This window comes from Sphaerodactylus townsendi, linkage group LG15 (assembly GCF_021028975.2).
Source record: "Sphaerodactylus townsendi isolate TG3544 linkage group LG15, MPM_Stown_v2.3, whole genome shotgun sequence".
Lineage (NCBI taxonomy): Eukaryota > Metazoa > Chordata > Lepidosauria > Squamata > Sphaerodactylidae > Sphaerodactylus > Sphaerodactylus townsendi.
The window spans coordinates 39,249,462-39,263,575 of record NC_059439.1 but is presented as its reverse complement, the minus strand read 5'-3'; the positions used below and the strand labels follow the sequence as shown (position 1 = coordinate 39,263,575).

At 54.9% G+C, this 14,114-nt stretch overlaps 1 protein-coding gene across 1 annotated transcript; it reads left to right on the top strand.

The window, feature by feature from the left end:
- Window positions 1-1,745: 1,745 nt before the first annotated feature.
- ACTL6B (actin like 6B) lies at window positions 1,746-14,049 on the top strand. Its single transcript, XM_048516971.1, has 14 exons — window positions 1,746-1,908; window positions 3,192-3,268; window positions 3,415-3,580; window positions 4,786-4,886; window positions 4,985-5,082; window positions 5,480-5,574; window positions 5,929-6,035; window positions 6,831-6,920; window positions 7,582-7,643; window positions 10,464-10,578; window positions 10,806-10,886; window positions 11,831-11,926; window positions 13,078-13,164; window positions 13,417-14,049. The coding sequence occupies exons 1-14, from the start codon at window positions 1,884-1,886 to the stop codon at window positions 13,495-13,497; spliced, it is 1,281 nt and encodes a 426-aa protein (XP_048372928.1). The 5' UTR covers window positions 1,746-1,883; the 3' UTR covers window positions 13,498-14,049.
- The last annotated feature ends 65 nt before the right edge of the window (window positions 14,050-14,114 follow it).

Sequence of the window (14,114 nt, the reverse complement as noted above, 5' to 3'; positions counted from 1 at the left end):
GAGTTATAGAGAAGATGTCAATCTTTTCTTTTTTTCTAAGTCTGTTCTATTATAATAATGTGATTGTTATCTAAAAAAATTCATAAGTAAATATGATGAGATAATCAACACAGGTGCAGATGAGCCAATGAGCAGGTGCATATGATTTACTCCTGCAATAGTCGGGTAAGAAGGCCACTCTCAGCTCTTAACCTCTGCTAAAAAGCAGTTAATTTAACTTTTCTGTCACTGCTTCAGTTAACTGTCCAGGAGGAAAGATACTCCTCTAAGCAAGCAAAGTGCTTGAACTTTTCTTTGCTTGCAAAAACAGCCAGAAACAGTTAGTGGTATCAGAGAATCACCCTTGGACGCAAATCCAGGCTCTGGAGACTGTGTGCCCGCAAGATATCGGTGCCTGGTACGAGCAAGATCCTCTGTTCGGGCTGCCCCTGGGAAGACCCATGAACACACTAGAGCAGTGGTGGCGAACCTATGGCACGGGTGCCAGAGGTGGCACTCGGAGCCCTCTCTGTGGGCACGCACACACAGAGTTCGTCATGTGGGGAGCAGAAAATTACCCAACACACACACACATCTAGGCTGGCCTGGGCCACTGAGCACAACATGCGCGCACTGTGGTGACCAGGGAGGACTTGGCTGGCGGGCCTGGTGCCTGTGCTCCGGGTGGCTTCTGCCCGAGGGGGGGGGGCACAGAGGAGGCAGAGATGCTAGAGAGGCACAGAGCAGTGCACCAGGACTTGCTGGAGGCTAGAGCAGGCTGGCCCCTGCTCGAGTGGGTGGGGCGGAGGAAGAGGGAACCAACCAGTTTTTTTTTAACTAAAACCTCAGCATTCAGGTTAAATTGCCGAGTTGGCACTTTGCGATAAATAACTGGGGTTTGGGTTGCAATTTGGGCACTCGGTCTCAAAAAGGTTCTCCATCACTGCACTAGAGGGTCTCAATGTGCATTGTATAATTGGGGAGGGGCCGGAGCTCAGTGGGGGAACCCCTGCTTCAAGGCATGCAGCCGGTCCCAGGCAGGAGGTGATGGGAATGACCCTTTTCTTCCTCTGGAGCCCCTGGAGAGTATCTGCCAGTCTGAGCAGACAACAGGGACCCCGACGGACTCAGCAGGAGGCGGCCTCGTGGGTATCTGAGACCTTCTTGGAGTCTCAGTGAGAAATGCAGGTGGTAAAATAAACATTCACGGTTGGATTCTCAAAAACTGAAGTAGGAAGTGCAAGTAAAGAGCTGGGAACCAACTCCAGCCTCGCCCCCTTCCCAGAGTTGGACTACAGTTCCCATCATCCCCTACCAGCATCATGCCGGCAGGGGATGATGGGAACTGTAGTCCAAAACATCTGGAGGGCCGCGAGTTTGGCACCTATGGCTTAGACTGTTATCCAGCAGATGTAACATTGGGGTTGATTCCTGGGACTCGCTGAGCCCTGCTCTGATATCTTGCTACCCCTGCTGCTTGGGGGTCTGAAAGCACCCACATCCTTCGACAAGACATTTTGGGACAGGTGTTTTAGAACCGAATTCCTCTCCAAAGGGGGAGCCAGCTTTATTGTATTTTATCCCCCCCCCCCCGCCTGCCCTCTCGCACCCCAACGAGCCCCCACCGTAGTCTTGGCTCCTTTAAGAATCCGGCCGCGCTCTCATTGTCTCCAAAGGCCGCCAATCAGGGGCCAGGCTGGGGATGGGGGTGCAGAGCCCTGATTGGCTGTGACGCGCGGCTCTCCCCATTCCACCTTTATCTCGCTCGCCTTCTGCAACCTCCTCCCGCTCCCCGTTGCTGTCCACTGGTTGTGGTGCTGAACCCACCCAGCCCTGGCCCGAGAAGGCGCTGGGATACCCTCAAGAGCGTTGCCAGGGGGGCCCGGAGCCGCCAGGGAGCCGTGATGAGCGGAGGGGTCTACGGCGGAGGTAGGACTCGGGTTGGCATGCCTTGTGCCTCGCTGTCTCGGAGGGGACTCCCGGGTTTCCCAGCTAGGCCCTCCCTGGGGTCTGCCTGCCAGTATGTTCTGCCACTTGCATGCCAGAGCGCTTGGGACATTCTGCCACCAGCCCAGCCCCGACCCAGTTGCTATTTTTTTTAATTGAGTGATGTTCCCCCCCCTTCATTTTCTGATCAAGCCCCTGAAAGCTACGGTCATTTTGTATCATTGAAGACTTTCACAACCAGAATCACCTCACTGTTTTGTGCTTTTTCTGGGCTGTGTGGCTGTGGTCTGGCCGTTTTTGCTCCAAACTTTTTGCCCAGGAACACCCACAACAGCCGACAGTAATTTTGTGAGACCTCAGGCGCCAGCCAGAGGTGCGTTGTTGTTTGGATGACGTTTGGTACCTGTGTCGAGAATCGTGTGTAGCCAGGGGGTGGGTAGGTTCAGGAAGCGCCCTGATCAAAAGAAAGCACACGTGTGTACGTAAGATGATGTGTGAACATATAAAGTCACCTCAAGCGGACTCTTGGTCTTTCACGGTCAATGTTGTCCACTCAGACTGTCAGCTGCTGCCAGATCCTTTAGCCCATTGGTGTCAAACTCACAGCCCTCCAGATGTTATGGACTACAGTTCCCATCATCCCCTGCCAGCATCCTGCAGTTCCCATCATCCCCTGCCAGCCCCCTGCCCCTAATCTTGGTTAGCATTCTGCATATACATGTATAAACAAACACATATACATGTATATATACACCTATATGAACAGGCATGTATACACAGAGCCAGCTGTGCTTCAGCACTAAGGAGTGGACCCCATGCAACAATCCACCACCCCCCCCATGGCAAAGGGACATCTGGAGTTTGTGCACTCCAAGGCAGAGCTACCTGGCTGCAGCGCCAGCATAGATAGCTCTAAGAGCCTCTTAGTTTGGGGGTGCTGGGGGTGGAGCAGGTGTGCCCCCCTTGCTGCAGAGAAGCTGCACCCCCCTCTCCCAAGCCCCTTGAACGCACACAAAGCTGCCTTATGCTGGATCATCAGAGCCTTGGTACTTTAAGGTGAGGATTGTCTACTTTGACAGGCACTGGCTGTTCAGGAGCTCAGGCCGACCAAGGGCTTGCTGCTGCCTAACTCTTTTATCTGGAGGCTCTGCTATGGAGCTACAGCACCTCCCCAAGGTCCTTAGCTGGTCTGTTCTGTTTTGAAGAATTGGCATTCCCCCCCCCCCCCCAGCTACACCCTGACAATGCATTTGGTTCTTTCTCAGATGAGGTTGGGGCGCTGGTGTTCGACATCGGCTCCTTCTCTGTGCGGGCTGGCTACGCAGGAGAGGACTGCCCTAAGGTAGGGATCTTGCCATCTCTGCACTCCTATGACCCTCTGCTGCCTCACAGCCTACCCCCCCATCCAGCGGGGGCCACAGCTCGCATTCCATGGGTGGCTGTTTCCCGCTCCCCCCTCTGCCCACACAGTTGTCGGTCTCTCTGCAGGCAGATTTCCCCACCACGGTGGGTTTCCTGTCCCACGACGAGTCGGCTATGGAGCTGGACGGAGACAAGGAGAAGAAGGCAGGCAAAGCGTACTACATTGACACCAATTCCCTACATGTGCCCCGGGAGAACACGGAGGTCGTCTCACCTCTCAAGAATGGGATAAGTATGGAGCACGAAGGACGGAGGAGAGCTCGATTTGCTCCATTCGGCTCCTTTTTCTCTGGCAGGGCAGCTCATGGGCCTTTAGCAGCTGTTTGGCACATTTGCCCGCTCCCAGCGTAGAGGTGACATGATGGAGCAGGTTTTTGGATCATTCAGGTGTCCTGCCAGAGGGCAACCTGGGATTGTGCAGAGCATCTTGGGTTGAGAGCCATGATGGCTAAACAGATTTCAAATTGCATGAACTTTGGGGTGCTGTGTGGTTTCCGGGCTGTATGACCGTGTTCTAGACATAGATGTCAAACTCACGGCCCTCCAGATGTTATGGACTACAGTTCCCATCATCCCCTGCCAGCATGATGCTGACAGAGGATGATGGGAACTGTAGTCCATAACATCTGGAGGGCCGCGAGTTTGACACCTGTGTGTCTAGCAGCATTCTCTCCTGACATTTCGCCTGCATCTGTGGCTGGCATCTTCAGAGGATGAACTTTGTCAGAGAGGCAGGTCCTCTCCTGTGGCAGTCACCAACCACCCCAACTCCTTAGCCCTAGGAGCAGCAGTGGCGTCGGAGGTTAAGAGCTCGTGTGTCTAATCTGGAGGAACCGGGTTTGATTCTCCACTCTGCCGCCTGAGCTGTGGAGGTTTATCTGGGGAATTCAGATTAGCCTGGGCACTCCCACACACGCCAGCTGGGTGACCTTGGGCTAGTCACAGCTTCTCAGAGCTCTCTCAGCCCCACCCACCTCACAGGGTGTTTGTTGTGAGGGGGGGAAGGGCAAGGAGATTGTCAGCCCCTTTGACTCTCCTGCAGGAGAGAAAGGGGGGGATATAAATCCAAACTCCTCCTCCTCCTCCTCCTCCTCCTCCTCCTCCTCCTCCTCCTCCTCCTCTTCTTCTTCTTCTTCTTCTTCTTCTTCTTCTTCTTCTTCTTCTTCTTCTTCTTCCTGTGCCCTCCTCCACCCGCCCCCAGGCAGCCCTTGATATCTGTGCCCCAAGTGCATTGGTGTTATTCAGACCATTCTTGTGGGTGTTGAAGTGCATCAGGAGTTATCTCATAAATGGCCACAAGATGTCATGATCACCTTACTCGATTTCACCATGACATACTCTTGGATCACAGGAGGGGGGGATGGTTTTTTTTTGAAGGGGGGGGTCTGGCTGGTGGTCTCACGTGTCGCTCTCCTTCTTTCCGGCCCTTCTGCTCAGTTGAGGATTGGGACTGCTTCCAAGCCATCCTGGATCACACCTACAACAAGCACATCAAGTCCGAGCCCAACCTGCACCCGGTGCTCATGTCTGAGGCTCCAGTAGGTATCCCCCTCCCCCCGCCAGCCCACTCCCCACCCCTCCCCTCGCACCCCATGGGCCTGTGGCTGCCCACGCTTCCATCTTTGCCCTCCCACAGTGGAACACACGCGCCAAGCGTGAGAAGCTGACAGAGCTGATGTTCGAGCATTACAGCATCCCGGCCTTCTTCCTCTGCAAGACAGCTGTGTTGACTGCGTATCCTGGGCCTGTATGTCTTGGGGAAATGCCCCCCCCCCCACTCACCAAAACAGGCTTAATCAAGCAGTGGCAGAGAGTTCCCGGGGCTGATGCTCACTGTGCCCCTTTACCCCATTTAGTGCAAGGGGTGTGAATATTTAGAGCACAGGTGTCAAATTCGCAGCCCTCCAGATGTTATGGACTACACTTCCCATCATCCCCTGCCAGCATCATTGCAGGGGATGATGGGAACTGTAGTCCATTACATCTGGAGGGCTGCGAGTTTGACACCTATGATTTAGAGTGAAGGAGGGATCATTTACCAAAAGGGCTGGGAGGAGTCAACCTCAGTCGTCCCCCCCCCCACACACACACATTTGCTCTCCTTTGTGAAGCCTTAACTTTGGACTTTCAGTTTTGCCAACGGGCGCAGCACCGGCCTGGTCCTGGACAGTGGGGCGACACACACCACAGCCATCCCGGTGCACGATGGATACATCCTCCAGCAAGGTTGGGCTGGACTGGGTTGGGTTGGGGGCAGCAGAAACCTCTGCTTGGGCGGGGGGTGGGGGGTGTTGGCCTGAGAAAAAGCTCTGTTATCATAGCTGCTTTGGGTCCTGATTTGGGGGGAAAAGTAGGCTATAAGTATTTTTTAAACATCAGTGGCTAGGCCCTAGTTTTTCTTATTTTTAAAACACGAGATCCATATTTTGCATTATTGCCTTTCAGGGCTTTCCCCCTGCTATTTACAAACATTGGCTAGCATAGCCCGACTGCATTTTATATTTCCTGATTTTAATGGCTTGTGGGCGAGGAAAAGGGGTGGGGAGGGCTCTCAGTCGTTTCCTTCTGTGTGGCTTTCAGGAATCGTGAAATCCCCGCTGGCTGGCGACTTTATCTCCATGCAGTGCCGAGAACTTTTCCAGGAGATGAACATTGAGATAATCCCTCCATACATGATTGCGGCCAAGGTGGTATTGCCCCCTTCCCATTCCGCTGCTGCCCAGATTTGCAAGCATCCCTGGCCCTTGACATGCAGAAGGGCCCGTGGCTCAGCCCACGGCATCTCCAACTAAACAGCATCTGGGGTCTTTGAGGCTGGAAAAAGCCTCTTGACCCAAGACTTGGAGAGCCAACAACAACCCTAGAGGGCAGTACAGGGCAAGGTGGACCGGTGGGGCTGCAGAGCAGGATGAGGTGGGTCCTGGCTGGCGCTCAGGTAGGGCTGAGTGAGGCCCGTGGCCACAAGCTCTGTTGTATCACTGCTTCTATTCGTTTAAGTGGACCGATTTATGAGTTGAGGAAAATGGTCACAGAAGAGCCACCGTTGGGACCTTCCGCCGTCTCCTCTAAAGATAAACATTCAGACCACCTGCTTCAGCAAACACACCCTGGCTTGCTCTTCCCCAGAGAACTGGCCACTTTTGGGGGGCCTCTCGGTAGATGAAGAGACCTGTGCAACTCAAAAGATTGAGTCTATCTGAGCCCTCCATCAAAAGATTCTCTCCCCTTCCACTCTCTTCAACGACTATTTCTAAAATGGAGCTTAGTCTAGACTTGAAGCAAAGAAGGGCCACAGGCGCTGTGTGCCTTGGGCGTGGTGACTCAGCGCAGTGTGTGTGTGTGTGTGTGTGTGTGTCTGTGTGTGTGTGTGTGTGTGTGTGTGTGTGTGTGTGTGTCTGTCTGTGTGTGTGTGTGTGTGGGAGAGCCTTTCCAAAGTCCCCGATCGCAGCAGCCAACCCTCTCTGTCCCTTGGCCCTCCCCAGGAAGCCGTGCGTGAAGGAGCCCCACCCAACTGGAAGAAGAAGGAGAAGCTGCCCCAAGTCAGCAAGTCCTGGCACAATTACATGTGTAATGTGAGAGAAGAGCAGCAGCTGGGGTGGGGGGGCAAAGGGGCAGGGTTGCCAACTCTGGGTTGGGAAATCCCCTGGAGGTTTGGGGAACTGACCCTGCGCAAGGTGGGGCTTGAGGAGGAGGGGGGGCTCAGTAGGCTATCAGGGCATTGAGACACCCCCGCCAAAGTAGCCATTTTAACCAGGGGAACTAATGCCTGTCGTCTGGAGAGCGGGTCTACTTCCAGGAGACCTCCAGGCCCACACCTGGAGTTGGCAACCCTAAAAGTGGGTGGGGCTGGCCTGGAAACACCTAGGAAGGCAGAGGGCAGGGTCTGTGTCCTGGGTCCTGGGTAAGGGGCGGTTCAGGGAGGAGAGAAGAGAAGAGGGGGGCTTAGTGGAGTATGCCATAGATCAGCCTAGATACCAGGTCTTACCCTCATCAGCCTCAGGGGCTGATGGGAATTGTAGTTCCTGAACATCTGGAGAGCCGCAGGTTCCCTACCCCTGCCATAGACACACACACACCCCGCAAGCAGCCGTTCTCTCCAGGAGAACTAATGTCTGTATTCTGGAGAGGGGCTGTAATTCTGAGGGGTCTCCAGTCTCCTCCTGGAGGTTGGCAAGCAAACGTATGTCAAAAGATTCTTCTGACAGGCCCCTTTTCTCCCCACCCCCCTTACAGGAGGTCATACAAGATTTCCAAGCGTCTGTACTGCAAGTCTCAGATTCTCCCTATGATGAACAGTGAGTCTGGGGTGGGGGTGGGGGCTGCATTGGGGAAGGGGTGGGACAAGAGGACGACCCCTCCAAGCCGGAGGGCAAAAGCCTTCCCTTTGCGTCCCCGCCTGCTTCCACTTGGGCCCCTGAGTTCCAGGTTTGGTTGGCTTTTTATACCCCAGCATCAATTGGAAGACCAGGCTGGGCGGGAGGGGGGGGGGCTAGTTGATAAAAGCCCCCTCCGTCCCCTCCTCCCCATTGGGCCTCTCTGAGCCCTGCCCCTGGTGAGGTAGGGAGTTCCTAAATAAGGCTGGACAAATTGTCAGTAGAGGCAGTAGCTCCATCACGGGATATTGGGGGGGGGGGGGAGAGAGAGAGAGAGATGGTGGATGGCAGAGCTGGAGGTGGGTGAGGCTGAGCCATCAGGGACCTGATCCGCCAGGAAGGCCTCGTGGGCGAGCCTGGTGAATCCTGTGCTGACCGTCTTCCTGGCAGACGGGGCACGAGATCAACTGGTGTGGGCTGGTGCAAAGGGGGCGAGAGGCCAGGTGCTCAGGAGCAGCAGCAGCAGCAGCAGAAGGCCATTGCTTTCACCTCCTGCCTGTGAGCTCCCAAAGGCACCTGGTGGGCCACTGCGAGTAGCAGAGAGCTGGACAAGATGGACTCTGGTCTGATCCAGCAGGCTAGTTCTTATGTTCTTAAGGCCATTGCTTTCACCTCCTGCCTGTGAGCTCCCCAAGGCACCTGGTGGGCCACTGCGAGTAGCAGAGAGCTGGACTAGATGGACTCTGGTCTGATCCAGCAGGCTAGTTCTTATGCTCCTAAGGCCATTGCTTCCACCCCCTGCCCGTGAGCTCCCCAAGTCACCTTGTGCGCCACTGCGAGTATCATAGAGCTGGACTAGATGGACTCTGGTCTGATCCAGCAGGCAGTTCTTATGTTCTTAAGGCATTCTTCTTCCTCCGCCTGTGAGCTCCCAAGGCACCTGGTGGGCCACTGCTAGGCAGTGAGAGCTGGACTAGATGGACTCTGGTCTGATCCAGCAGGCTCTTTCTTATGTTCCTCTTAAGGGCCATTGTTTCTTTCACCTCCTGCCTGTGAGCTCCCCCCCCAAGGCACCTGGTGGGCCACTGCGAGTAGCAGAGAGCTGGACTAGATGGACCTGGCTGATCCAGGCTAGTTCTATGGCGTCATTGCTTTCACCCTCCGCCGGGTGAGCTCCCTAAAGGCACCTGGTGGGCCACTGCAGTAGCAGAGAGCTGACCAGATGGACTCTTGGTCTGATCCCAGCAGGCCTTCTTGCGTTCTTGGCCATTGCTTTCACCTCCCTGCCGTGAGCTCCCAAAGGCACCTGGTGGGCCACTGCGAGTAAGTGAGCTGGACTAGATGGACTCTGGTCTGATCCAGCAGGCTAGTTCTTATGTTCTGCCACAGCTTTCACCTCCCTGGCCGTAGAGAGCTCCCTAAAGGCACCCTTGGTGGGCCACTGCGAGTGGCAGTGAGAGCTGGACTAGATGGACTCTGGTCTGATCCAGCAGGCTAGTTCTATGTTCTTAAGGCCATTGCTTTCACCTCCTGCCTCAGAGCCCCAAAGGCACCCTGGGTGCCCACCATGGTAGCAGAGAGCTGGACCATAGATGGACTCTCATGATCCAGCAGGTTGGGTTCTTATGTTCTTAAGGCCATTGCTTTCACCTCCTGCCTGTGAGCTCCTACTGGCACCTGGTGGGCCACTAGAGTAGCAGAGAGCTGGACTAGATGGGCTCTGGTCTGATCCAGCAGGCTCTTTCTGATGTTCTTACGGCCATTGCTTTCACCTCCTGCCTGTGAGCTCCCAAGGCCCCTGGTGGGCCACTGCGAGTAGCAGAGAGCTGGACTAGATGGACTCTGGTCTGATCCAGCAGGCTAGATTCTTATGTTCTTAAGAGGCATTGCTTTCACCTCCCACCGGAGGTTCCCAAAGGCACCCAGTGGCATCACTGCGAAAAGTAGCAGAGAGCTGGACTAGATGGACTCTGGTCTGATCCAGCAGGCTCGTTCTTATGTTCTTAAGGCCATTGCTTTCACCTCCTGCATGTGAGCTCCCAAAGGCACCTGGTGGGCCCCTGTGAGTAGCAGAGTGCTGGACTAGATGGACTCTGGTCTGATCCAGCAGGTTAGGTTGCTTATGTTTGCTTAAGGCCATTGCTTTCACCTCCTGCCGGGTGAGAGCTCCCAAAGGCACCTGGTGGAGCTCCCTGTGAGGTAGCAGAGTGCTGGACTAGATGGACTCTGGTCTGATCCAGCAGGCTCTTTCTTATGTTCTTAAGGCCATTGCTTTCACCTCCTGCATGTGAGCTCCCAAAGGCACCTGGTGGGCCACTGCGAGTAGCAGAGAGCTGGACTAGATGGACTCTGGTCTGATCCAGCAGGCTCGTTCTTATGTTCTTATGTTCTAACTGCCCACGGGAGCACAATTCTGCAGGTTCTGAGAGTGCCTGCAGAGAGGAATGGGGTGCACTTGAGAGAGATTTGAGCCATATCCGGTCACCTTCCTGCCCTTCCGCACTCTGTGACTTTCAGGGTCTTGGAAATCGAGAAGTGGGGCTGGTGGGGAGGGCGTTGTGGTTGCAGTGTCTGCCTGCACAGTTGGCCCCGGGTGTGTGAGTGTGGAACTGACCAGCAGTGTCTGCGATCCATGGACAAGAACGGGGGTGGGTGGGAGGAATGCAGTCCTTTAGCCCCAGAAGCTCTGCAGAAGCCTCCTTTCCCAGTGGGGGTGGTGTGGGGGGGGGAGGCCTGTAACGCCACTGGGGGCCAGGCACCGTACCTTGCTTTCCTCCCCCCCCCTTCCTTTCTCCGGAGCAGGGTCGCTGCCCAGATGCCCACTGTTCACTACGAAATGCCGAATGGTTATAACACAGACTATGGGGCAGAACGACTCAGAATTCCAGAAGGGCTTTTTGATCCCTCCAACGTGAAGGTGGGAGAGGCTGAAGGGAGGGGGGAGAAGGGCGGAGTCGGGACCTCGTGAAATTGGGAGGGGGGCTGGGGTTTGTATTCTCTCACACGCAAGAGGCAGGCTGAGCCTCTGAATCGGCATTCTGCACGTGCTGAGTGTGCGCGCGCGCATGATGAACAGACGTGCACTAATAGAACTGTTTGGTAATATGTAAGTGAGGGCCTGCTTGTGTTCCCCCCCCCCCCCAGGGCCTGTCTGGAAACACAATGTTGGGGGTCGGCCACGTGGTCACGACCAGCATCGGGATGTGCGACATTGACATCCGGCCTGTGAGTCAACCCCTTTCCTCCTGTTCTCCTCTGCCCTCTTGTAGGGTTCCTACCTGGGCATAAAGGCTGCCGAGTCTGTGACGCACAAAGAGTTTGGCTAGCACAGGAAATGGCAGGATAGGCAGAGGTTCAACAGGTGGCACACAGAAGGGACTCAAATCCACTGTTAGCCGGGCCTCAATTAACTAGGATAATTTTTGACTCAGTTGAACGGTTCGGTGTGTCTTGAAAGCTTCCACACTTATTTCAAACCTTGTTATACTTCCTTTCCAGAGGTGGGATCCAGCAGGTTCTCACAGGTTCCCGAGAGTAGGTTACTAATTATTTGTGTGTGCCGAGAGGGGATTACTAATGGGTGATTTTGCCACATGATTTTTGCCTTAGTTACGCCCCTCCTCTCAGCAGTAGTGTGCAGAACTTGAAGCAGTCTAGCAGGAGGTGCGCCTGCGTGCATTCGTTTCCCGCCCAAGGACGACACATCGGCTGCGTCCTTGCCACAGCCCTGCCCAGGAATGCCCCGCCCCTGGAATGCCGACCACACCCCCGTCATGCCCCCGCCCAGCCCCACTGGTGCTATGCCACAGTTTGAATCCCGCCATCATGGGAACCTGTTACTAAAAATTTTGGATCCCACCACTGTACCTTTCCACCCGATTCGGGTTCCCCAGGCAGCGAACATTAAAACACTTGAACTCTGAAATAGCATTTTAAATTGTAAAATAATTCAGCAAAAACATACCTTATGAAAACAAGAAAGGATGGTCCATAACAGTTAATAACAATAACACTTTCATGCCAAGAAGCGGGCAGGGAGAAGGTCTCCTGCCAACATACAGCTTCTCTTGTTGAAAAGCAAAGAGGGGAGATGCCCCCGTAAAGGGCTGAGGTGGGGGCCAGAGGGTGACCCCCCCCAGCTCATCTGATCCCTTCTCTCTGCTCCGCAGGGTCTCTACGGCAGCGTCATTGTGACTGGTGGAACCACATTGCTGCAAGGGTTCACGGATCGCCTCAACCGAGAACTGTCACAGAAAACACCACCGGTGAGCGCGTGAGCGGCCTTGGGTGGGGTGACACAACAGAGGATCAGCAACACATCACCTTTGCTTCAGGCACCTGGCTTTAGAACTGTGGGATGCAGGCGTTCAGATCACATAGAGTTCTTCTTCAGGCTGGACTGTGCAAAACCAAGAGGCTAGATTTGCTGAGCTATCCAAATCCGCAGGCCTTTCTGGCACCAAGAGGGAGGGAGGGCTGTGGTGAAGGTACCCAAGAACAGACCTCTTTTTAGAAAAAGCAGCTGTGGTTGAAACAGGTGCTTGATTACATGACATTGTCAGGTGTTGGTGAAGCACTCATGCAGATCCCAGCAGGGCTGCCTTTTGAGTCTGGCAGATGTTGATTTTGTCAATTGGAAGGTGTGCAGTGGTTAAGAGCAGGTGCACTCTAATCTGGAGAACTGGGTTTGATTCCCCACTCCTCCGCCTCAGTGGCGGAGGCTTCTCTGGTGAACCAGATATGTTTCCCCATTCCTGCATTCCTGCCGGGTGACCTTGGGCTAGCCACAGTTCTCTTAGAGCTCTCTCAGCCCCACCTACCTCTCAAGGGGAGAGGAAGGTAAAGGAGCTTGTCAGCCACCTTGAGTCTCCTTGCAGGAGAGAAAGGTGGGGTATGAATCCAAACTCTTCTTCTGCTCTCTTTCAAGTGCCGCCCTCGTGCTTTCGGAATGGCACCCAGGGTACCTCACCTGGTTTGTGCCATAGTCACTGAAGCAGCCGCCCACACTCATCCTGGGGTGCCCCCTTAAATCCTCGGTGGGTGACCAGGGGCATGATGGGACTTTAATACAACCACCCCCCATTCCTCTCTTACGCAGTGGCATAGGAGGTTAAGAGCTCGTGTATCTAATCTGGAGGAACTGGGTTTGGTTCCCAGCTCTGCCGCCTGAGCTGTGGAGGCTTATCTGGGGAATTCAGATTAGCCTGGGCACTCCCACACACGCCAGCTGGGTGACCTTGGGCTAGTCACAGCTTCTCGGAGCTCTCTCAGCCCCGCCCACCTCACAGGGTGTTTGTTGTGAGGGGGGAAGGGCAAGGAGATTGTCAGCCCCTTTGAATCTCCTGCAGGAGAGAAAGGGGGGATATAAATCCAAACTCTTCTTCCTCCTCCTCCTCCTCCTCCTCCTCCCCCCCAGAGCATGCGACTGAAACTCATCGCCAGCAACAGCACCATGGAGAGGCGGTTCAGCCCTTGGATTGGGGGGTCCATCTTGGCTTCTCTAGTGAGTGGGGGCTCTGGTGGGTTAGAAAATGGTGGGAATGAAGACCTGGGCTCCGTGTGTGTGTGTGTGTGTGTGTGTATTTTTATGTCTTGCCCTATCCCTGCAGGGCAGCTTCTGGGGCTGGAGGGGAGGGGGAAGATGGACATTCGCTATTTCTGAGTGGGTGGGCAGTGGGGTCTAAGGGTTAGAGTGGAGACAGGGGGGTGAGGAAGGGCCCCCCAGGTTTTGCTCCTCTTCTTCTCCTCTCTCCAGGGCACCTTCCAGCAAATGTGGATTTCCAAACAGGAGTATGAGGAAGGGGGGAAGCAGTGCGTGGAGCGGAAATGTCCCTGAACAGACACGTTGGCTTCCCGTCCCCACCCCCAGGACCCCCACGTGGATGCTGCTGCCGCCCCCCCCGCCCCCCCTCTGCCTTTTGGCAACGCCACCCTGGAGCTCGAAGAGGACGCCTCTCTAAATGTGGACCTCGTGATGCCCCCCCCCCCAGCTCTGAATCCTTTGGTCTCCCAGTCTACGTCCAAAGAACTGAGGAGTGCTGACCCCCCCATCCCCCCCACTCCACCTGTCCCTTCCCACAAGTCCTTTCCCAGGTGGCATCACAGCTTCCTGATGGCTGAAGATGGGAAAGTTGAAAACTTGCACAATAGAAGGGGGGGAGGGGGAGTTCTCAGCAGCCAGGGAAAGCTGGGGGAGGGGGCGTCTCTTGCCCGAGGCCAGGAGGGGGGGCTGCTCTTCTCCCCACACATCTTCTTATGAAACCCCCCCCCCCCCAACCTGGAACCAGACATTTTATACGTCAACTATGTGGTTATGTTTGTTTCATGCATTGCTCAATTTACGGTTTACAGTTTTGGTGTTGGCAAAATAATAAATGTGTTTTTTAAATACGTGTCTATTCATGCCTACAGAGTCCCCCCCCCCCACACACACACACGCCTGTCCCACCAGTG

Coding starts and splice junctions, on each gene's coding strand:
- ACTL6B (XM_048516971.1), top strand. CDS start 1,884: ATGAGCGGAGGGGTCTACGGCGGAG. Junction 1,909..3,191: donor CGGAGGGGTCTACGGCGGAG/GTAGGACTCGGG, acceptor GTTCTTTCTCAG/ATGAGGTTGGGGCGCTGGTG. Junction 13,165..13,416: donor GGTCCATCTTGGCTTCTCTA/GTGAGTGGGGGC, acceptor TCCTCTCTCCAG/GGCACCTTCCAGCAAATGTG.